We start from the raw sequence: 24,846 nt of genomic DNA on the forward strand, positions 1-24,846 counted from the left end.
TCTCTAAGCTTTTTAAATCTGTCTGCAGTACAGTGTAGTGGACAGCTGAATAGTCCCAAAGCCAGTCTCATGTATGCAGCATTCAGTTAACAGAACAAACACTACATTTTCTCATTAATAATGCACAGGCTGAGCTTTCCAGTTGCCTTTAGCGCTTGAGGAAATATTTCTCCTGGCAGGTTCTCTGAATTAGACGTGCACTGGGTTTGTGATATGCACTCTTGACGTTCAACTCCTAAGGCACAACAGAATGCAGTTTGTTAGTCTTTTTTTAAACTATGTTACTGTATTTCCAACTGTCCATCTTGTATTTTTGCACACATGTATTTTATACAATATTAAATGTCCAAAATATTTCTTAAGACTTTGTTGGTAACACTTTTTAATGTGTTTTGAGTGGTTGTGGACTGCATGGTGAGATTTTATTTCAATTTCACACTAAAGACTTCCAAGCTACGAAAAATACTCAATTCAAGACACAGGCTCCATGGTTTCTGATATCAAAATAGAGTGATTTATTTGAGACACTGAATGACTTCAAAGTTTTGTCTTGGAAACAGGTGAATGCACCCTGGACCAGGGTGTGAGAGACAGTAGCTGTCACAGCACTTATTCCATACTGGGCTCCTTAGCATGCCAACAATGGCCACCAACCCACAGCCCAATTCTCAGTCTGACACAGACAATAATGGCTCTCAGCAAATGATAAACAATGAACCACCCATTAACATCCAATTGTGACTTCAAAATAAAGAGATAGAAAAAGACAAAAATAAATTGGCCCTTTACTTTCAGCAAAATCTGAACATTTGCTGAACCCGGCATTACAAAAAGTGCACTTCACGTTACTCCAGCTGAATATGACTGAAAGGGACCAGAAAAAGAAAAAAAAAAAAAAAAAAAAAAAAAGGCAAATCACAGTGATGGCATGTTAGTTTGTAGATACTGTCTTTTACATTAGATCCCCTGTATGCAGAGGGAGGCAGACTTGCTGCACACTGCTGAAGCTTAACCCACAACAGAGGCATTTAAAAACTGACCTAATCTGATCAGCAGGCAGCATTCAGCGGGACTGAACAAGACCAATCATAACTCTTCAGCGGGACTTTTGCTTGACCTCCACCTTCTGGTCAAAATGTGCTCTGCATTTTCAGTAGGTCTATCAGAGGAAAGTGCCAAAGAGAAACCATGGTAATGCTAATCAAGCTGTAGTAGGTCTCCCTGGTAGGGTTTTGTTGTTGATTCTCTGACGCCCTGTTCCACATGTAACTCCATCGTAAAGCAGCGAAACACATAAGACTGTGATGATTGTTCACTCTCACATTGTTGACCAGATAATTCCCTGAATGCAGATGCACATTTCCTTCGATGGATTTCATTGATCATTAGAGGACAGCAAAGTTAGTCAACAAACCTGTTTTGATGCCATTTGTGACCCTTGAAAAAAAAAAAAAAAAAAAACTGATGGACTGGATATGATTGGTCGAGTTGAGAAAGACTGTATTAAAAGAAGCTGATGAGACATGCACTTCATTTAAAAAGAGGTCTTGTCACGCATTATCTGCAAAGATGTGACAGCTTTAGCCATTAATGAGCCCCTACAGGATGGCAATAAAGAGTACTGTATATAAACATATATACACAGTATATAAGTCTGTGTATTAATCTAATTTACATATCTTTACATTCTTTAAATTTACATCCAAAAAGGGAGGAAATTCTCTTTGTAAACCACACTTTTCACATCTTGTCCACAAAATGACATTTTCTAATCTCGAGTGAATTGAGCAGGTCATTTTAGGAGATTAGGACTATTTCTTGGCAGGTTTTCCTTTATTGACCTGATGTTAAACGTGAGCTAAGAACTACCTTGTAGCGGCACATTCAATTTTGACTTTCAAAAGTCCATCTGTGGAAAATAGACCAAAAAAAGCAAGAAGTACTCTTGAATCAAACTATTCTCCACTGAGGAGAAGTTAAGCACCCTGTCAACAGACAATACCAGTGCTTCAGTATTGATGTTACTTTTATCATGTCACCAGTTTGTTCATTTGGACATGAAGTAACATTTGCACAAAGGAATTCTAAAACCACAACCTTTCTTTCATAATTTGTTGCCTTTCACAGCCAAACACGTGTCTCATTAACACTCTTCTCTTTCTATAAAACTCATCTTTGTGTTTCCAACCCTTACAACCTGATAACTGCTGGACCAGTGGTCCGGAGGGATCACAGCACTTCCTCATTAGAAACCTTTTTAAAACACGGATGCACCCAGGAAGTTGGATTCAGGCCAGTCTTGGGGATCTCTTCACCCGCTTCCATTGTCTCAAACAGGTGTATCATAAAACACACATCAACAGACTGTAAGGTGCACTGAATTCAGTTGGTGTTGGCTCCTCAGAAGCTGCTGCGGTCATCTGGTTTTACTCCTGTGAGGGTTTTGTTTCAGTCCACCTTAACAGCTCTTCTTGAGCAATGAGAGTGTGTTTGCTGATGTCAGAAGAAGGCAATTTGCTGCACGTTTCAGGATTCATCATCAAAGTCTCAAGTCAGCTATTTTCGGAGATCAAGAACACATACCTAGAAGATAAAGCATTGAGTAGCATTATATTATAATTATATTATATTATATTATTATATTATAGTTAGCATTACATTTCAGGCAACACGTCTTTTTTACTTGCTGTTTTCAAAGTACTTAAAAATTTTATATGCAAATACCAAACTACAGAAGATAAACTGAGAAGTTGCTCACACACACAAAAATATTGTTGGGAATTACTGCTAAGTCATCACAGTGACTGTAACTTACCGAGCCGTCTGATGCACTGGCACCAACTTTGTCCCCGGTGCTGTTCCAGCAAACCTCAAAAATACCACCCGTACCCCTGTAGCTGTGCACCAAGGCTCCAGTCTACAACAAAAGGACAAACAAATAAATTACCAACTCCATTAACTAATGATTTTGTGGTCACAATAAATCTTCTCTCTTATGCTGTTTGTAGCAGTGTAAATTCCAGCCTGACACTTACCGTGGTGTTCCAAATGTGGACGCACTTATCGAAGGAGCCGCTGGCCAGGTGTTTGCCATCAGGGCTGAAGGCCACACTGTAGACAGGCTCCTGGTGCTTGGTCAGTGTGTGAATACAAACGCCTCGCTCTACGTCCCACAGACGGACTGTCGAGTCAAAAGAGGCACTGTGGTCGTGGGAAAGAAAGAGTGCACAAATAAGATGCCAGGGATTCGTAATCGTCTGTTTCTATAACATGAAAGATGATCTATTGAAAAAAAAAAAAAAAAGCCAAGTTTTGCTATGGCTATAAAAACGACCAAAAGTACAAGTCTGTTTACTGCCTGCAAGATGCATTTAAATAGCATATTTCATTTTTTCCACAGATTTGCAATGCAGTAAAAGAAACAGAAAAGCTCATAAACAGAAACGAATGAAGCAATAACACATCTTTAGAAGCTACTGATTGTCATCATTTGTGCTCTGTTAGCATCGTAGCGTCTGGTACTGAACAATTTCACAATGCTAACATGTGAACCCCAAATAAAAAACATTGTTAATAGCTGCTTCTTTAGGAGAAAAACTAAATAAAATGATCAAAATTTGACACAGTGCAAATAAAACAATGTGTGAACTTTTCATTAAAAAAAGGCACCTGTGATCAAATACTGATACAAAGAGGATGGTTTCAATTAACACATCTTCTTAACAAGGAAACTATGGATTGTCACCAAAGTATAACACAGCCAGAGCTTATCTCCTATGGGCGGCAAGAAATGAAAGTGAACTCTGAAGGATATTATGCAGGGAGCAAAACTGAAGTCAATTAAAAATGTACCACACAAATACTGATCCGGGATGGCATTTACTTAAGATTATGAAGTCCCATCCAGGCTGTGGCAATAATGGCAGTTTTATTTCCATTGTGAAGTAAAGGTATGCTGGGTTGTCAGTGAGGGCTGTAAATTCCTGTGGTATTTGAACTAGAACATTTAAACATGCATGCGTATCTGGGTCAGGGTGTAAGGCTGTGGGCCACTGACATTTACTAGCACTGGGATTTAGCCTGGAACTGGTTTCTTCTGAATGCCAGGCTATGATGAGTATCCTCTTCCCAAATATATTTAGACACAAGTGCACTCACATATGCGCTATTTTTTCTGAGCGCACAAACCTGGACTTTTCTCTCAAAAGTGAGCAATGTGTGAGGTTGCCCTGTGTGGTCCTGAGCGTCGGCTATGTGTGAGTGATTTCCCACCTGGCGAGCATTATGTTAGAGTTGGGGTTGTTTGTGCCGGGGCCAGTGGGACTCCACTTGATGGTGTAGATCTCTTTACTGTGAGCCTGGAGGTCGTGAACACAGGACTCCTGCTTCATACTCCAAATCTGTGTGTGAAGGAAAAGGCCACAGCAAAATATGACTGAATAACAATCACCACTCAGGATTGTTCTCTTTAACCTCTGAGACGGAGGACAAGTCTTACCTTTAACGTCATGTCATCTGAACAGGAGGCAAGCAGCATCCCTGATGGATCCCACTTAATGGCATTAACTTCATTCTGTGAAACACAAATGTCATTAGCATGAGTGTCATGGGAGTAACCATGTTATGGTGGGAGATAAGGTCAGAAGAGAAGCGAGGAGAAAGCTGTTTACCGTGTGGCCCTGGAAGGTCTTGAGGGGCCGATCGCTGCCAAGACGACATACGTGAATGCACATGTCTGTGCTACAGGAGGCAAAGGTGGTGTTGTTCTGCCAGTCGACATCCAGAGCTGGGGCTGGGAAATATTTTAATGCAAAGGTCCACACTCATTAAAGAGTTAGAGGGTTTATGAGGCCACCATATTACCACAACTCACCAGGCAACATTTTTTGCATCATACTTATCATCTACAATAATAAGCTTTTATTATTCTGGATACTTTGTGAACTCGCTTTACCTGAGTGAAAAGGGAACTGCTGCTTGGCTTCTCCTGTGTGCGCGTCCCAAATGATTGTCGTCTGGAAAATGAAATTGAGCATTTCAAACCACAAATGCAACATTTCAAATGCATCATTATAAATAATGTGATATAATAAAGGTTCATTAAAATGTACTCTAACAGAGTACTGGGGCTTGAAATTAACACCCGCCATCCTGCCAAATAGGTAGGTAAGATATAAAAAAAAAAAAAAAAAAAAGTAATATTTATCGCCCTTGGTGTGTGCATTTGTTTAACGGAATTTCTTTCTTCTGCTTGTTTCGTTTTCAAAGAACCCTTCACAAATCAACCATATCTGCAGTTAATGTCACTATAGCATTTAAACTCACGCAAATTCCATTTTGTTACATTGAACTTATTAATAAATTTGTCTTTATTTAGATCTGTTAACATGCTACAACAATGTTATGATATACAGGTCTCTCCTCTTTGTCAATGTGTTGAGTTTATACTGGGAAAGAAAAAAACATTTACTGATTGAGGTCCAGTTTGTAGTGTACTTTGTGGATACCAGTGAAATGATATGTTACAGATTTACACTCCGGCTGGTGATCCCAAAAAAGATCATTTCAAGCCCTAGGACTAGTAAATAAAAAAAAACATGATGATATTATTATTGAAAGACACACACAAATCCATGCTTGGGGAGCTTTATGAAATACCTTATCTACGCCAGCACTGAGAATAGAGTTCCCCTTCTTGTTCCACTTGAGTGCAAATATGGGCCCTTTGTGCTGCCCCAAGGTGCTTGCCAGATTTCCTAGTGGATAAGAGCCATATCCATTTCTTTTAGAAAAGATCCTTTAAAAAATTGTCACAGAGGTTGCATTATTCACATAACAATGACATAAACCTAATGAATACTGTGCAGGAATGATGGAGGACATACCATCCTTTGTCCATATCCTGGCAAATCCATCGTACGAGCCAGTTGCCAGGAGAGTCCCGTCGCTCTGTTGGATTTGAAAGATATCAAAACTGTTACTTTACCGTTCTCAGCTGCACAGCCTGCATATGGTAAAAGTAGAAGAGTAAAGATGTGGATGGACGATTGGGGACCTACATTCCAGTCCAGTGAGGTGACATCTTTGTTACTGGGGACATCCTGGCCACCTTCTCGGATACAGTGGCGCAGCACCAGCTGGGTGGAGTTGGAGTTATTATTCTCGTTCAGGTTCCAGATCCTGGCGGTGGAGTCCCCCGAGCTGAACAGAATACCAACGCAGCAGGAGGGGGTCAAAAGATTGTTTAATATAAGCTGTCAGCTAGAGTTCTTATGAAGCCATTTATCTTTCAAAATAAAAGCCAAAGTGTGCATACAATATATAGTGACTCATCCAGCGATCTGTTTCAGCACAGACAGAGACTCACCCTGAGGCCAGCAGATCACTGACAGGGTTCCAGGCACAGATGAACACTTCAGACTCATGGCCTCGGAGCACTGTGGCTTTACTGGCTGGTATTGCAACATCTACATCCATCTCCATGGGCTCACTGTGGTTATCTGAGAAGAGTTGACGCGCACACAGATGGACAGAGACACAGACATACATATTCATATATGCATCAACACACACAAACACCAACACTTGTCTGCAAACTTAGGAGTAGTTTAAATAAATTCCTGATAAACTCCTCTCTAATAAATATTAATTGATACCATATGTTTAAGAAGGTAAAGGTAAACTCAGTCTGAAAAACTGACCACTTTGCATGCACATAATTATCACGGTATGATAAGAACCCAGTTGCAGTAATGGAGGCAGCCTTTCAAATAGAGAAAAGCTTGGTGAGAGTTCATTTCATTTCTACCTGGTAAAATCCTCCAAGTATCCTCAGACACTGAAACCTTACTCACACCCAACTCTACCTGTTGCCATCCACACCTCCAAATTAAATTCCACGGGGATATATTGATACAAACATCCACTCCTCTTCCCCTGGTCTACAGCTGCACCTGATCTACACCTCTCTGGTTTCACTCACAGAAGAAGTGAAACAGCTGCTAACGATATCACATTCTGTGAAAACCACAAGGCTGTTTTTGTGTAAAGTTGCGTGTATAAACTCCACATACAGATTCATATAAAACATGAATTAATGCTCAGTTACCGGTCAAAACTGAGAAAATTCAGCATTAAGTCAACATCATAATTCTGCCATCGCCAAGATAAGAGTTCTAAGTAAGGAAACACTACATGGTGACTACTGATAACAATTCAAATAAGAATTATTTACATTTTAATTATTGTATACTTCAAGAAAAATAAAGAACCCTTCCTTATAAGCTGCAAATAATAAAATTAAAAACTTACATGTAATAGAGACTTTTTTGTACTTGTCAGCTTTCATGACAGGAGATTATTAACCCTTTTCTTCTAACCTCTCTTTATTACCAATCTATCACATAATGACTTCATATGCACTGTGTCAGTTTCTACTGTGAGATGACTGAGACACACATATTTTGGAGGTTCTTACTCATGTTGTGAGTGCCATTCTCCTCCCCATTGACAGTGGCTTCTCCATTCTTTGGTGCATTAGACTGGTTTCCAGAGGTTGAAGCTGCCATGGCACCGGCCGCCTGCTGCTGGGCTAACTTGTCGCGGAAGGCCTGCTGCCGCGTCTGCACCACATCCGGCATCACTGCGTCGATGAGCGACAGCGACTCGATTGGCCGACCATCAAAGACTGTACCATCCTGTCAGGAGGACGGTGGAAAATAACACATCATGAAGCAATGGGATTTTTAATTAGTGACTTGTCCAGAGCCATGTTTCTCGATAATGATCCATTAAGGGTGAAATTAGTTTTCTAATCAGCATTCCTCTACAAACATTCTTCAGTGTTTCTTCCAGTATAAGGACGAGCAAAAATGGGAAAAGCATTTGTGGGTATACCGGTGCGTTATCATAGAGATCAAAGTCTGTCTTTGTATCATTAGCAATAGAAAACATCTATGGGAGTTTGAAAAAGCAGGTCCCTGCCCTCACCTCATTGATGCTGATTTCTGCCTCCACATACTGAAGCCCTTTCTGCAGGATGGAGATGAGGGCTGCAGGGGGCACTAGTGTTCCATTGATGTTGGACTGGCTGATGTGGCTCTCAATGCCAAAGGTGAATGCTGAGTGAGAGAAACCTGAAAACAAAACACCATTTATATTCATTAACGGGAGAGTGCCAAGCACAAGATGTGCACAAACACAACTCAAATGTTCAAAGAAAAGTCTTGTCTCTACAAAACAAAGCTAACAGTAATTGAATACAAAAACCAAATGGCATAGCAAGTATGACATTTGGAGCATGATAAGGCATGCCAATATCAGTGTTGACCTGAGCAGCTAGTAGCTTGTATTCTGCCAAATGGTTTCAATAGCAGTCTCAGTAAACAGTAATAAAACTGAGCTGCTAGAATTTGAATCATTGATCGAAGAGTGAATAGCATGTTGGCATTTAAGAAGCAGGGCCCCCACATTACAGGGGCTGAATAGCCTGTTTATTTCCATCCATTATAAGCTAAAGAAAAAATATCTTCACCTAAGTGAGCATTCATAACATAAATAGCATGTTATGTGTTTTTTTTTTTTTATTGTTTATGCATGATAATTGACAATGTTGTGTGCAAAACCCTGCAATACTGCAAAAAACCATCAAAAATTAATGTGTTGTGTCTGAGTAAATTCATTGTATCATTGTTTTGTGAGACAAACCTGATTCTTGGAGATATCTGTAGACCAAGAAGTTCACTTCGTCACTGGTAATACTCATCTTAGCCCAATGAAAGGGAGGAGGTATGTTGGAAGGCTGGGCTCACTCCTGAAAATTTAATCAAAAATGGGAGTTTGGGAGAAATTAACATTTAGGTCTGCAGTCGTGCATGTGACATATTCTTAAGGCATTCTGAATGACATCTCTATCACATTCCTGTAATTCTGCACACTGCACAAATCTGTCTGGGGCTCTGTTAAGTGACACAGTCATGTGCCGATATATTTTAATACACACACGCACACACACGCACACACACACACACACACACACACACACACACACACACACACACACACACACACACACACACACACACACACACACACACACAGGATAGCTCTGACCTCCAGCCTTTCTTAGTACACACTCACTCTTATCTATTCCACTGCTGCATGATTCCTTCTTTTGACAATGTCAATAGCTGGGTCACTTAACCTGTGAATCCATGAATAGTACTGGATCTAAGTATTTCCAGCCTCTCTTCTCTGGCCTAATGGGAGTGTCTATATCCATTTGGCTTCCACTGAGAACTGAATGGTGCTTCCCATTAGTGACCTGGCCAACCATCTAGATGGAAAGAGCCCTGATAAAGCAGTAAGGATATTAAATGCCAGTCTACTGCCCATCTAGTGAATTACAGAGGAGACCAAAGGGCTAATTATTCATAGCAGGCAACCTGACCTTCCCTTCTGAGTTATTTTCAACAAATAGGGGTGTTTAATAGAGCTTATGTTAACATTTCAATTGAGACTGTCTCATAACTGAGGGGAGCTGAAGAAACAAAAATGCAATTATGTTTTATATGCCATCAGGTTTTTGTCTTCAGGCTGATGAACACTGCAGGAATATTGTGGAGTTTATCATTTTCCAATGACTCATGCACACACTTTATGAGAGCAGGGTAAATAGAGTTGGAATGAGATTACATATAGACCCACAAACACAATGTAAACAAACATAAATGTGAAGTGAATATGATAAGCAAGAGAATGGCTGGCAAGCAGGTTAAAATAAGGAAAGAAACAAGCTGCAACCTGACAATGACTCATGACGTAAAAAGGTCCATAACTATTTCCTGCTCTCCCACTGGGAGATAAAGGGGCAGACATTGTGCTGAGAAAAAAAAAGGAGAAATAAAGGGGGATGGTGTCAGGTATGAAGACTGCATGGTTGTCCAACCTTCATTCCAAACACTGTCCAGGCCCACTCAAGTTTCCCTTTGGTAGCATAGCAACAAGAGCGACCGAGCAAAATAGAGAATGGTGTTGTCCCAATTACCAGTGGGCATACAGCCAGAGGGGTTGAACATGTTACTCAACATGAATTATTCACTTTCACCTTGGTATATTCTTTCCGAAAGAGTCTACCTTTATTGTACCACAGCGGACACACCGAGGGCTGGAATTATAACAACCTCTGCAACTGGTGCAGCAACAATGTGATGTTTCACTCATATTTTCTAACAGAAAAAGAGGTGCTATTAAGTTACACCTGTAGTAAAGAAAAAACCTGCAACAACTGCAAAAAAAAAAAAAAAAAAAAAGACCAGCATCTCTCAGAAATATTACAAAGGCAAACACTGCTTTAATCTCACCATATCATACATTCTCATTATCATTTACATAAACAAACAAATCACACTCAACAGGCTCAGGCTCTTTGCTCCCTTCCTCCAAAAACAAAACTAAGCTTGTCGACTTGCTTTGACCACTGTCGCCATGTTTCTCTTCCATTAATTAGCTTACTTATGGGACTAGGAAAGCTAGCCACATCAAAGCAAGGCAGCCACTGCACCCAGGGCAACAACAACTACATACCCAACAACTGGAAACGTAATTAACAGGCAGCCTGGAGGGGCTCAGGTCCCGTTGGTGCAAGGCAGGAGCAATAATCCGTCTAACAGATGGGCCCATGATGCCACCCTCACCAACTCCCTGGGCATCCGAGCTCCCCTTGACCAAACAATGTGCCATCCAGAAAACCAGACAATAAGCTAACCTCTGCAGTGGCTACAGTTTATCCTCATAAATGATAAGTGGAGTCATGCGTCTGAAGATATGATTCCTCTGAAAAAAGGAAGACATTACAAAGTAAAAAATGACTTGCTAATGGGGATACTAATATAAATATACTGTTTGAGCTGTCAGAGCACAGGTTAACCACATCTAGCTGCTCACATTGCTCAGCTCCACAAAATCCCAACAACCAAGCTGTTTTGCCACCTTCTGCACCACCTCTCATTTACCAGCCTGGTTTGTGTTTGATCAAATTGTGTGCCAAATTCACACTGGATGCAAATACGCCTGTTTCATTCTTTCTTTTTTTCTCCTCTTTTATTCCTCTGATGTTTTATGCTGAAAGACGCCAAATACACAGGTTTCTACTTTGACAGGTTTCGCCTTGCACTGTTCTAAGCTGCCATTCTCTCAATTAGCAGAGTAAAGAATAAAAAAAAAAAGGCCTGTCTGGCAAAACCCAGAAATTTTTTTGGTGTGACAAAATGCTGTCACAAGAGACTGTCTGAACCCAGAGGCAAAGACGTCAACATTTAAGTCCAAAACCAACAGTTATTTCTGAGAGTTATTCAAGCTTTTCAAGTAACATGCATTTAATTATAACTTCTCTACGTAGTTTCCTGTTGCTTTTAATGTTTTCATTTTCCTGGTCTCTAAGACTGACTTACAGTTGTGAAACATTTGTTTGAAAGCTTCCCACTATTATCAACCCATGTGCTGTCACCTCACCTTTTCCAGAGTACAACCAAGTAATAATGGTATAAACATTAACAATTGCAATCGGTTGACTGCAAAAAGACAGGCAAGAGATGGGTGGACAAATGAAAACACTAAATGACAAATGATGAGAACCCCTCCTGTGGTGAGCAGGCTCATTACGGTTAATTTTAGTCTATTTACTGCACTCTTGTGGCAATTACTGACAATGTAAACTACACCACCAGCTTACCAAGTCACCTAAGTGCATTACGGCCTAAGGATGTGGTCAAAGCAGAAGAGTATTAAAAGCTGTCATGATGTAACCATCTGTTGACACCTGACGCCCTCCATCTGATGAATGTCTGACAAATACTATCGCAAGTAATGTACCAACTCACACTTCACTCACAACTGCCACCCAAAGCATATACTTGTGTATTGGGCTGGAAGCACTCACCAGTATGAAAGTTTTTTAATATGAAGAGGCATGAACTTGTTTGACGGTCGTTTTTACATAATCCAACACTGATGCAGTTGAGCACTGCTGGTACAGTGTATTACTAACTTTCTTGTTCAGGTGTTTGTATTTTAAACTGTCATCACAGATCATCACGTCTGATGATAGCATTGGAGCGTGCATGTTAATTAAAGCTATTCAAATGTTTCGGGCAAGATGGCAGATGATTATTCATTTGTAAAATATCTGTGAATCCAAGCAATGCATTTCCCAGGTGTGTGTACTTTCAAAGGATTACATGGCAGCGCTTTGAGACAGTGTACAAATTCGACTTTGATGTAATTTTAAAGTCAAAACAAAGAAAATAGTTCATGAGATCAGACTATCTAAGGATAGAGATTTATCTAAGGATGAATGTGTAAGAGAGAGCATTATTTGTCATCTGCTGTAAACCAGTTAAGAGACCTGCTTTTACATTGCAACAAATATTCAATTTTTTAAAAAGCCTTTTGACTTAAAATAACTTTAACAACACAACACTGACATTGTGTCTGTGTGTGTCTGTATATACACACACACACACACACATACATAAATATAAAAATGTTATTTATTACATTTTCCGCTAGACTGGGTAAAACAAACATGCCACTGCAAATAGTTCCATGCACGGCACTCTGAAACAGGTTTATAATGTGAAATCATTAATTCATCACTAAAATCAAATAAAATGCTTTCTGAACATAAACATTTGAATTTATAGAGCAATGAGAACTACACAACCAGCCATCTCCTACACATGCAGGATTGAAAAGAATGATGTTAAAAACCAGCATACCAGGGACCCCATTTTCTCCTGAACAGTCACCTCCTGACAGATGTGCAAACAAGACCTGGAAACAGCAGCCATTTTCTCTTGAACTGCTCTGCTGAGTAAAACCCGCCTTTGAAGCTTCTGGTTGGGCTGCAGTCTTCAGAGGGGGAGGGGAGTGAGAGAGAGACAGAGAGAGAAGGTGGGGGAGGGGAATCAGAGAGGGGGGATGGTGGAATGGGAGCAGGGTGATAAATAATGATCCCCACACAGGTAATCACAACAACCATTTGAGCATTATTCTTTGCCTCTCTCAATGAGTCACTTAGCGGCAGCCAATGTGGGTTGGCACACGGTGGGGGATGGTAGCCCTCAATCTCTAGGGGAAACACTTCTCCCACGCTTCCTATGGGTGGCAACACTTTAAATGTTTACCAGGGGTGGCCAACTGTGTGCCAGGAGAAACAACAGTGTGCAGATTTTCATTCCAACCAAAGACTCCACCCACCGACTAACACTCCTTTAAGTAGAGGGGAAGCACTCGTACGAGAAATTATCTGCTGAGGTGATCAGTAGAAATAAAAACCTGCATACTGTTAGCTCCTTGTGGTACATGGCTGACCACCCCTGGAACCACAAGGCCTAACCTAATGGCTCTTCCAGCAGTGAACAATCGAAAAGGTCATCAGGGTAACAAATAAGTGCAACTACAGCCACTGATACTGCAAATATGCCCCAATGCTGTGATCCTCTTATGAACTACAATGAGCCAAATCTTTGATATAAGTCTTGACAGATTTCACAGGAATATGAGCATTAGGTGTGTCCTTCTCTTTCAAGAGAGAATTGCACATTCACAGGCGCCACCATCAATTATATTTTCTCCTGAGGGAACGAATGGGGGATGGTGACAGACAGCGAGGATCACTGAAAGGATTCATCATGATGGCTTCTAATCGGGGGCGTCAGGACCTAAGATCCACCCTCATGCTGAACCCATTAGAATCAAATAAAAATGACAACTCCCACTTGCCCATTGCTGTCATTTAGTATTCTCAGAAGAAACAAAAGGACATCAGCGGCCTTACATTGTTCAAAGAAGCGAAACCCTTTTTCCCTACTGATGTGGACACTACATTACGTACATAAAAGGTCCAAAAAATCCCTCTTGGTTTTATTGATGAGTATATGAGCAAAGAGTCCAGGAAACTGTGTACACATTATCAAAGAATAAACAGTAGAATTGTTAGAATTTTGTTCCTGAAAAAAAAAATAAAAAAAAATCACTAAAATACAGACAAAAGGACTGATGATTACTTGAAGCATTCTCCTATCCAAAATAATTAAATTCAATGCCAAGAGTACGACTGAAAGATAAATTAAATACATGTAAATGCAACATTTTACACAGCTGCTTCCTCATGATAGTATTATTAACTGCTGTACATTGTGATAGAATCTTATAAGCCTTGAAATTAATGGATGCATTATTCTAACTGGACTTCCTGGACAGTATTACATTCAGTACCTGTAGCGACATGCCCACACCTACACAGATCCTTGCAGTTTTTCAACTAAGTGATATTTTTGGTCTGAACACCAGGTAACCAAGCAGTCTTTGAACATGTCTTAATTAGGACTTAATTAGAACAATTAATCAAAATATTAGCAAAATTGCAAAATGGCCAAGTGCAATGTCCAAATTGCAGGACCTGCAATTATTTGATAAAAGGCAAAATCTGTCAGACCTTACTGTGATAAACGAAGCATTGTGGTGCTACAGAGATGCCCCAGCCTACAAATCATATTCTCCCCACCTAAAGGAACATATTTGTTTCACACACATAGATTTCTTTTTCATTGAAAATGAAATCCAAAAATGACCATTCACACTAAAATCCCTCATTGTAATATCTGATAAAATAATCACAATATGATTTGTTTGCATATCGTTCAGCCCTTGCAGTCTAGATCACATTCAAATGAGTCGATACTAGAATGGTCACATTTGGCCAGAGACAGGTGTCCAGATTTGTCATGTAAGTAGGAGGATTTGACGCACATATCATTAAGACTCTAATATGCTAGACTTCTTTAAAAGAATATAGACAGCATGGTGTAGGAAATAAATCTGATTATTGATCAGCTACTTGAAAAGACCAGCAACCAGGTAATTGCATGTCAACACTTGTCTGATTTCCTGTCTTAATCTTGTTTCTCCAAATAACCTGGTTTCGTATGTGCATGTAAGCACACAAAGAACCAGTCGCTGTGGGCCATGCCTGTGTCTATGCCTCTGTGGGGGTGGGTGGCAAGTAAATACTTTGTGTGGAGGGGAATGTGGAATAAAAGAATAAAGCAGAAGAAACACAGACTTCCATAGACATTCTGCATATCATTTGTGACGTTGTACTTAGAAAACAAATAACCCTTTCAATACTCTGACCTTGCACTCATATCACTACATGTAAAGGGAAAAAAATTGTAAAAGATAGTTTTACTTACTCTGTCTTAAACATGATCAAATTCACTATATAACAAAGACAAGTTAAAATGAGATCGTTTCTAATCTAGGCCAGTGCATACTTTGTATCTTCATGTTGCATAATATGATTAAGAGCCACAGGTTCCTGTGTGTTTTATCTGAAATTGAGACTAAATTATCTGTACGTTTTATCAAAAACAGCAGACTGAATTATGAAGAGAACATTAGGCTGTGTTGACATACAATAGATGGGACCATTGTCTCCACCACTGACAGGAACTGAAACTATTACATCTTTATGGAAATGTACAATATTTCTTAACAAGCTTTTACATAATCACTGTTTCACTGAAGAGGAAAAAAGGATTGAATCATTTTAGCCATTTTTATTACAGTAGAGTAAATGTATATTTCTATATTCAGTCAATAGAAAGAAAGAACTAAGTGTCCTTGAGATTATAAAGTCAACATAAAGGCCTCAGCCAGGCAATTCGTTTTTCAGCAAGATGAGGATTGCACAAATAAGCTGTAAACACAGCGACAAACCAGTGTGGGCAATACAAGTGTTGCTATGGTGACCAGAAGATCTTGCTTCTCTGTCAACAGCTGCTCATGCCACCCTGAATACCCCCCACTCTCCTTGAGCTTTCCTCCATCTGACATCAGGGTCAAACAAACAAAGCGGACAAGTGAGCTGAAATACTGATCTTTATTCTAAGCCACGCCTTGACTTATTCTGTACCTAGCATGTACACAGTACAACATTAACACTACACAACAAAGATTCTCCTTTGTAGTGTGTGTGTCCTCTAAACGGTGCATATCTTGCTGAGCAATTGATTCACACACACAGAATAAAAAGTTTGGAAATGTTTCAAATTTCTTACTGTTACTCAGAGTGCACATACCTCTGATGTATGTAGAGACATTTTAAACCTGTGTGTGTGTTTAGTTCGTGACAGAACATGCACAAGTTACTGGCAATCATGAGATACCAATACCAGACTCTTAAATGAAGTACATTCACTTCTTCCCTGGCTCATTACTGGCCTCACAATCAAGACACATGACCAGACCAACAGTGTAGTTTTCTTAGGAAGTAATAAATAGACCGTTTATCTTCTGTAATAAAAACTGGCCTTTTACTCAGCAACTGGTAAAGAAAGACTATACATATAATGCAATTTCAAGAAACATTGTGTAATAATATACAACTGTAAGGGTAGAATGATAAATCTGTCTTTATAGGACCTGCGTTAGATGCATGTACTTCATTTCTCCATGTATACGTTCGTGTGCACCACTGGCTGGATCAGCCTGTGGTATGATGTTGACAAGTTTCAAACTACAAGGAAAAGGAAATTACAAACTATGCAGCAGCGCACTTGAGACTTTCACTGGCATTCTACAGATTGTTGTTTCGTTTCCGGAGTAGCGTGCTCAAAGCCACAATTCATTGTTTTCCTAAAAACAGCATACTCCTATCGCCGGCTGCCTGGCCAAAGCTTTAGATAACTCATGAGTTCATTCAGAGCAGAACATCACAAAAAACTAATCTGTGCAATGTGATCCATGCCTTTCATAATGAAATTATTGACTTCCATGCACAAACGTGGGATTGCCATTAAATATCAATTTAGTAAAATGCAATGATGCTTGAAGGGGTGAAGGTGTGCACTTGCTTATACGCACAACAAGTAATGGAAATAGTTGCATGAAGAGATGTTAAGGGGAAACTTTAAACCTTGCTTATTTTCTGACCGTCATACACCTGCCCAATCACTGCACACATTTAGGTGTGAATGTTGGATTGTTGGCTTCAGCAAGTTGCAGGAAATGTTGAACACACCTGACAGCTGGAGCTAGAGCTGCACAGTATTTGAGAAAACCAACATTATATCTTAATCTTTTTTTCTGTTTACAATATGAAAAAATACTGAAAATTTCACCACTCTCAAACTAAACCGATATATATCTATGTTCTGAAAAGATGTAAATACAGATAGATAATGCAGGTTTTGTGTGTTGTGTGTATTGAACATTTCCTACATTAGGGCAGAGCTCAGTCCTGTGACAGTAACATTTTAACTTCAAACCAACTTCCAACCACACAAGTGCTACACACACTCTGCATGCACCGCGATCAGTTTGGTATATGCTATGGTGAAGGGGTGCACTAGATCAGTTTATCAAATGACCAAAACAGGCAGTGCTCATTTTCAGGCTCTTGTAGTCGACTAGTGAGAACTACTTTGGTTGTTTGATAAATTAATGAAGTGCACCCCTTCACCAGAGCACAATGGGTGATGATCAAACCCTTAAATCAAATGAAATTATCTAATAACAGACTGACTTTTCTTGTAGATTAGTCACAGAAAATGAGAATCTTGTGAGTTTTCTTTTTATATCAACGACGTGTTTGAGTTAATTTGCCTTATTTGACATCGCACATCCCGCAATGTGACTACTGCACATGCGCATGTTGCAATGTCAATGCTGAAATGACATATCGTGCAACACTTGTTGGAGCATTTCCATGGCTTGTATGGGCATGAACAAGATGAGCAACCACATTATAAAATATCAGGTCCAAGGTACAAGCCTGTATACATAGAAAGTGTGATGAGAAGGCAACTAAAACTCCCGGAGTGAGCAGAGCTTAAAATTCTGTTATGTGCGTTAATATCGGCGGGTGTGAGCTAAAGATTATGTTGTTGAGAAAATCTTCTGACTTTGGTAAATTTCACATGAGAATTGTCAACCATCATATCTTGATCTTGACAATCTTGACACAATGTGATTTTGTGAGGCAATGATAAGATAAAAAAAAAAAATACTGAGTTATCATCCAGCCTCACCCACATTTCAGACAGTGAAGAAGTCTTTGTCAAACCACGATGTACAAAGTTCACACTGTGGTGTCCATGGTTTTTCTGGCTCTGATACAAATTCATGTTGGGGTAATATTTTTTTTAGATGCTGTTCTCTTCATGTTTTTCTGAGTACATACTTTTCTTCACGTTTACTGACAAGATAAGCTTACGTGACTCAATCAGCAGGGGGTGAAAAAACAATATTCCCTTTAGTAATAAAAAAGTTTCTCTGGCAGGCATGTGCTTGCACAACTTCCTGAACAGTCATCCACAAGCATAATTGTGCCCCCAACACCTTTCTTCTGCAAATCTACTTAAAAATTACAGACCAACTCCAGAGGCTCACTACAATGATGGAAACATAGATCATAATCTTTTTCTACTTTCCTTTATGTCAATATTAAGAAATGGGATTGCCTAAATGCAGACTAACCTTGGAAACAAAGTGTTTGTATCTATTGACTGAGCCTAACCTGACAGGCAGATGTTAAAAGCAGTGCACATAGTCTGTTCACTATAAAGATGGAACCTGAATCATTAGCTACAATGGATTCAGACACAGTAGGAATAGAAACTGATTAGCTGCTAGGCACTGAAACAGTTGAACATTTAACACACCCTTAAAGGCATGTGGCTTTGTCCCACTTGTTTTAATTTAAATACACACAAGGGCAAAGTCAAGCCACAACATACACAACTTCACACAATGATAAACAGAGCCACCCTAAATCCAAAATGAATCCAAATAAATAACTATAGCCTTGTACTAGCCAGTACTTGTATGGGCGTTATTTCAGAGTAACCACTAGTCTGCCAATTGGCAGATAGCCCATGAACGCCGCATGTCTCTTTTGGAGGGAGAGAATGGTTTGCCTCCCCCCATGGCCTATCATAAATAAATACTGCTACAGAAATATTTGGACAGCCAGATACAAAGCTTTGCAGCTCCACAAGGCTGACATGGGCTTTCTCAGGGACTTCCTTGCCCTACTTATGAGCAGGGGATACATTCATGTTTTGAACACACAGTCTAACACAATGTACCTTGGATTTGTTGTTGTCTCTTCTGTGCCTCAGTTCACTGAATTCACAGTAGTCACATTTGAATGACTTATCAAGAATCAATTCAGAGCAAATAGAGGAGTATCTACAAGCCAGCGGATGAATGACTTATGGTTGTTCACATATTACAGGTCATCCAGTTTTTTCCAGACCTGAGACCACGTACAGCACTGAAATCACAGACATGTTTCCTCTCAAATCCTGTCACAGAACAAGAGGCAGGCAGACAATAACCTGCGGGCCAACAGCATTCTTCATTTGTGTCCTCTGAGAACTCAGTACATCTGTGTTCATCTACTGAAACACCAAATCAAAAGAAAGACTATAGAACCTCCAAAGAACAAAATGTTAACTAGGAATGATTCAAAGTGTATGACACATTGAGAAGAATTTCAGCTACTCATGCAAATTCATAATATTAACAATAAAATACTTGGAAATCAATAATTGGAAACTTGTGTTATCTGAAACATGTAATTAAGACATAATAAAACTCCTATAGTTCTGTTAACAGGCAGCATTAAACCTGTTTTTGTAACGACTGCAATTAGGCTTCACTGCCAGCCCTTACCTCTGGTGACGAAACGGGTGAACATGCTGGTAAGACAAGGCAATATGGCTGAAATCAATGTCACAATATTCACAGGTATATCTCTGCAAATATAAGCAAGTCACATAAAGTTATATGTTCCATTTAATACAATACATCAAACAAAACTACTCACTACGCAAAGTGAAAACTGCAGTAACTCATTTAACTATCTTAATCTACTTAATCTGCCAAATTCAAACTCAACTAATCTTAACCTAAAACTCCACTCGCTATACTGTCAAAACTGCTAAACTGATAACGAATAGTGTAAAAGTGAAACAGGCCATTCCTTGTATTTCAGGAGGCTCTTATCAACTGAGTGCCGTGTGGTCTTTAGGCCTGACCCAAATGCCTTGAAGCTTCAAGGCATTACCCGCTGCAATGGTAATCAGCATCCAAATCAGTATTTGAATGCTGTATTTTTATTTTTATTTTTTTTATTATATACATTGCCACAACAATCCCAGGAAGTAAGAAACGATAATCCAACATTATTTATGACGCATCAACATGAATTATTTTTAGTTATTGTCAGACAAGGACATTCAACCTTAATGATTTTGTGTGTCACAACTTTCATTTCACATTACCACCACTGACACTGGGACAGTGTCACATGACCACGTGGCTTACAAGGCACAACAATGCTAGCAAGATGTTGAAAAAGTCAAGCGTCTAAAAAAAACTGTAGTTCTCACTGAAGCTTTGCAGCCCTAGACATGGTATTCGGGACAGCCCTGGTGGTCTCAGTAAACTAGTTCATCTCTTCATTAACGCAAAATGGAGTAAACTAGCAAGCTGTGCTGAAAAAATAATCATGACACCAAAATGTCTGAGAGGAAATGTGTGGAAGCAGTTTGGATTCCGTGCCATAGATGTAAAAATAGTGGATAAAAGTAAGATCAGTGATGATCATGATATGGAACTAATTTACATTAACATTACCAATCCTCAAAAACCTGAAGCCATCTCTCAAACAACGAAATTAAACAAAGCGATGTCAATTTGACAATTTACATGCTTATTATTATTATTTCTTCTACCTTGATTTTTATTTTTGAAAGACGGATGGCCCCATTACATAATCATATTGTCTCAAAACATTTCCAGTGAAAGACACCCATACACTGTGGTGTATTATTTAATTATGTAAATCCAATTAATACAACGGTTGTAGGATAGTAGGAGTCACCCAGCTCATGTCAAATAGCTTACAGACACAAAGGTGGCAGCAGTAACCAAAATGTCAAATCAAGTCCAGCCAGTATCTTCTCCCTAGTATCTTCTCTCCAATGCAGCCTCTTTGTTAAAATGCCTCCATCTGTTCTTAGTAGCTCAACAAGATGTTGTGAACAAACAACATACAACAACAGCCACTAGGTCAACAAGAAAATGGGGACATCACTTTAGCATTTATTTTTCGGGCCACTGACGTAGAATTACACGAAGAAAGCACTGAAACAGCAGTGTGTTTTGAATGTTATTTTCATTCTGAATCCCTCTAATGTCTTGCTTCAGCAGAGAGAATGAACACTTTGATGCTCACAGGCCAGGCGAGACATCTTAAATGTGTTTGTACATGCTGTATCCCATTATTCCATGACCTACAGGGAACAGCCAGGGCTACTACATGGAAAATAAGAAGAATTTGTAGGTCACACAACATTTCCTAATCTCTTCATAAAAAAGTAAACTGTTTTATCAAGTGTTATGTGGACATGTGGAGTCACAGTGTCCTCAAGCTTCACATTTCACGGGTTACTTTTGATATATTGGTGCCTCTCTTGTGCTTTCAGACAGTTACAGCTGACACAGTCAGGAAACAGCTTAACATTGTAGTTATACAGTAACATGAACTGTCCCTTGACTACTGGTGGCAATGTCTAGTACAGCTGAATGTCTTTCCCCTCCCCCACTCATGCGCTTTAAGTCTGCAAGGGAATATAAATATGTATCATTCATATTTCAGCTTCAACAAAATGACTGAAACTGCACTGGTGCAACTTGATATGGCAGAGGTTTTCCAGAGTGGATATCCTAATTATTCGCCAAACTGGGACAACCTTTCATCCTGTAAAACTTATTGTATTTTGGTAAAGTAGTCCACAGCTCAGCTACCAAGGCTTATTGTGAGTGTGAGAAAAAATAAAAAATAAAAAAAAATAAAAATAAAACACACAGCATGTGGAAAGTAGGTTGTTTGAATAACTAACTAACAACAAAAGAGGGAAGATTAAAAAAAAAAAAAAAAAAGGACACAAGCAGGAATTTCAACACACGTGTGAGTCAATGGGTGACTAAGCTATGCCGGCAACCTCCTAATCAACGCCATAATCACCAATTTCTCAAAGTCATTATCCTCTTCGCATAAATCCCACACACACACACACAACACAGAAGCGCCCTGAATGCAGTGCAGCCCAAACCACGCCACTCGACTTTCTTTTTTTTTTTTTTTTTTTTTTTTTCTCTACTGGCTTACCTTTTATTGTGAGAGTGAACTCGTGGTGTCCGCCGCCACCTCTTCCTCTTCCACAAGGAGAGCCTCCAACTTCAGTGAGCTAGCAGCGACTTTCCTCCCATTTCGCTTATCGTCATATTTCAAGTTCCGACCGCCGCTGTGTGACTCACTGTCGGCTTATTCGACGTGCTAACGAAGCGTATTCGCCCAGACGCACTGACTGACAACTGGCGGTAAAGTTGAGGAGGAGGAGGTGGTGGAGGTGGAGGTGGAGGTGGGGGAGAGAGAGAGAGAGAGAGAGAGAGAGAGAGAGAGAGGAAAAAAAAAAAAAACACAAGCCGAGTTTCTGAGGCTGAGGCTGCAAGTCTACTCTGTGGAGTTTCACCGTCCACTGAGAACAGGGGCGTAAAGAGACAGCGGCTGCAGGCGCTGATCGGCAGCGGGAGAGAGACCTAGACAGAGAATAGGAGAGAGAGAGAGAGAGAGGGGAGAGAGGGGAGAGAGGGGGGGGGGGGCTGACCTTAAACCTGAATATTGAAAACATGAAAGCGCAACAAAGTGCTTAAGTTTATTCATTAATTCCCCAACGATTGTATACCTTGTATATACCTCCCTGACCTAATTGGCTGGATTGTGTGCTACAAATGTCATCTTGTAAACATGTAGCCATCACTACAGGGAGAGCAGCCCACGTCTTACATAAAGAGATAACCCACGCTTACGTCCGAGGACTGTTACCTCTGAGCTACTGTATGTTAATGTAGCCATCTAAAAAAAAAATGGAGTGGGGCTCAGATTTGACGCACATGAGTGTGCTCGTTTACCTTAACCTGTAAAACTGGCTCACTCTCGAATAAAAAAAAAAAAAGTGAATAAAGTGTGATATTACTTTGATATTTTTGCTGTAGTATAAGCAGCGAGCTGAGCCTCACAGGCTACAGTCCTGCATGTTGCCTATCTGGCCCATGAGTTGCTCTTCCCCTCCCCCCCACACTCCACTATTTTTCGCCTGCCCGGTCACACAGCGGTTGATTAATTCTCCTTTCGCCTTGCTCAGTCATTCAGATTTGGAAAGTAAATAACAAGTTGACATCATTACGGCTCTACACTGGTGTGACACATTCCTTTGGTTACCGTACACACGGTAATATTTGCGCACCTCAAATTACTAAAGTATAGCAATGTAGGTGCAATGTATACATATGCAATGTATACATTTTGTGTGTGTGTGTGTGTGTGTGTTCACAACTGTTTCTGCATCTAAAAGAAAATATAATCCTCTTCTGTTTTCTCAGATTTATGACTCGTCAATTTATGTGTGCAACTCGACAACTGATTCTTGAGTAATTTTTGATTTAATTTTAATTTTGTGTATCATTGTGTGTGTGTGTGTGCGTGTGTGTGTGTGTCTTGATTTAATATCCATTTTAACTCATTAACATTTAACATTCCAACTTGATTTTTCCATGGTGATTAATTACTTTTCTGCCAATGTTTAGCACCTTGTACTACCATTGTGTATGAAAGGTGCTATACAAATAAAACTGACTTATTATTTTAATTTTTTTTTTTTTTTTTTTGGCTTTTGTGCCTTTATTATAGTACAGTGGAGTCTGACAGGAAAGGGGGTAGAGAGAGGGGAATAACATGCAGGAAAGAGTTGGGCCGATCGGGAGTCGAACCGACTACCGGGCCACCCCTTTTTTATTATTATTTTTATAGACTTTTTTTCAAGTAATCTGTGAGCTACCTTGTGAAGGAAAATTTAAAATTTGTTGTCTTTAAAAAAAGACACCCCCCCAAAGAGGGTTGAGGGTTGAACAGTGGGACTTAAGTGTTTCTAAAACCTTGATCATAAACTTAAAAGTCTAAGTGTATGATGTGTAAATGAACAACCGAAACAACAAAAAGTGGCTAAATAAAGAAAGTCTATCAATACATTCCAGCAAAACCTTAAAAAAACAATAAATATAGGACTGAAACAATATCACTATCTCAGCATTGTACCAAAGGAGATAAGAAACATTTGAAGGCTGAAGTTAACAGCTGATAAACTCTCCCTTTTGCTTATATCTGTGGCCACAGTTATTACATAACTACTCCTCTAGCTGTTATATCTCTATGGATCCCAAGTATACAACTACACTACAGTGATAACAAGCAGGATATAACTCCAGTGGTATTCCTTCATACACTAAGGGAGGGCTAAAGGAGTTGTCAGAACACTGGGTTTTGTGCATTGGGTGCCTGCAGCCTGTTGTTGAGACAAACAATTTGATGTTAACTTGTGTGGCGGGGAGCTGCCTTGGTCTTTGACAGTCTATCACTGTCTCTTCTGTATTTAGCAAAAGGCAGTTCTGGCACTCATACCACTCCGCAAATTAAGAGATGACACCCATGAAGACAACATCAGCTATGCCTCTGAAGGCTGATGCGGCTAAGCGTTCACAGAAGAGTTATTTTTGTCCCACAACATAAAGGGTATTGCCTTTCTTATTTCTTAAATTATCCCCTCAAAAGATCAGAAACATCTGGGCGTGGAAGTTTTAGCAAATGTTTCTCAGACAGGGATAAATAATGTATTTATTGGGGGCTATTTTCAGCCACAGATTAATACACATTAG

General features: G+C 39.7%; 1 protein-coding gene across 2 annotated transcripts; it reads right to left on the minus strand.

Moving 5' to 3' along the window:
• Positions 1-491: 491 nt before the first annotated feature.
• On the minus strand, positions 492-22,618 carry tbl1x (transducin beta like 1 X-linked). 2 transcript variants are annotated; one of them, XM_071475573.1, is made up of 16 exons: positions 22,244-22,451; positions 12,777-12,909; positions 8,707-8,812; positions 7,990-8,135; positions 7,478-7,697; positions 6,368-6,500; positions 6,060-6,201; positions 5,886-5,949; positions 5,659-5,756; positions 4,955-5,015; positions 4,671-4,792; positions 4,499-4,573; positions 4,273-4,400; positions 3,036-3,201; positions 2,816-2,917; positions 492-2,583 (listed from the first exon to the last, which is right to left on the minus strand). In XM_071475573.1, exons 3-16 carry the CDS (start codon positions 8,762-8,764, stop codon positions 2,557-2,559), a joined length of 1,542 nt encoding a protein of 513 aa, XP_071331674.1. In that variant the 5' UTR covers positions 8,765-8,812; positions 12,777-12,909; positions 22,244-22,451; the 3' UTR covers positions 492-2,556. The 2 variants fall into 2 exon arrangements, with proteins under 2 accessions (XP_071331674.1, XP_071331667.1); XM_071475566.1 differs by lacking the exon at positions 12,777-12,909 and having other exon boundaries at positions 22,244-22,618.
• Between the last annotated feature and the right edge of the window lie 2,228 nt (positions 22,619-24,846).

The sequence above is a fragment of the Trachinotus anak genome, unplaced genomic scaffold, assembly GCF_046630095.1.
Source record: "Trachinotus anak isolate AG129_WGS33_773 ecotype Australia unplaced genomic scaffold, CSIRO_AGI_Tana_v1 ptg000001l, whole genome shotgun sequence".
In the NCBI taxonomy this organism is placed as follows: domain Eukaryota; kingdom Metazoa; phylum Chordata; class Actinopteri; order Carangiformes; family Carangidae; genus Trachinotus; species Trachinotus anak.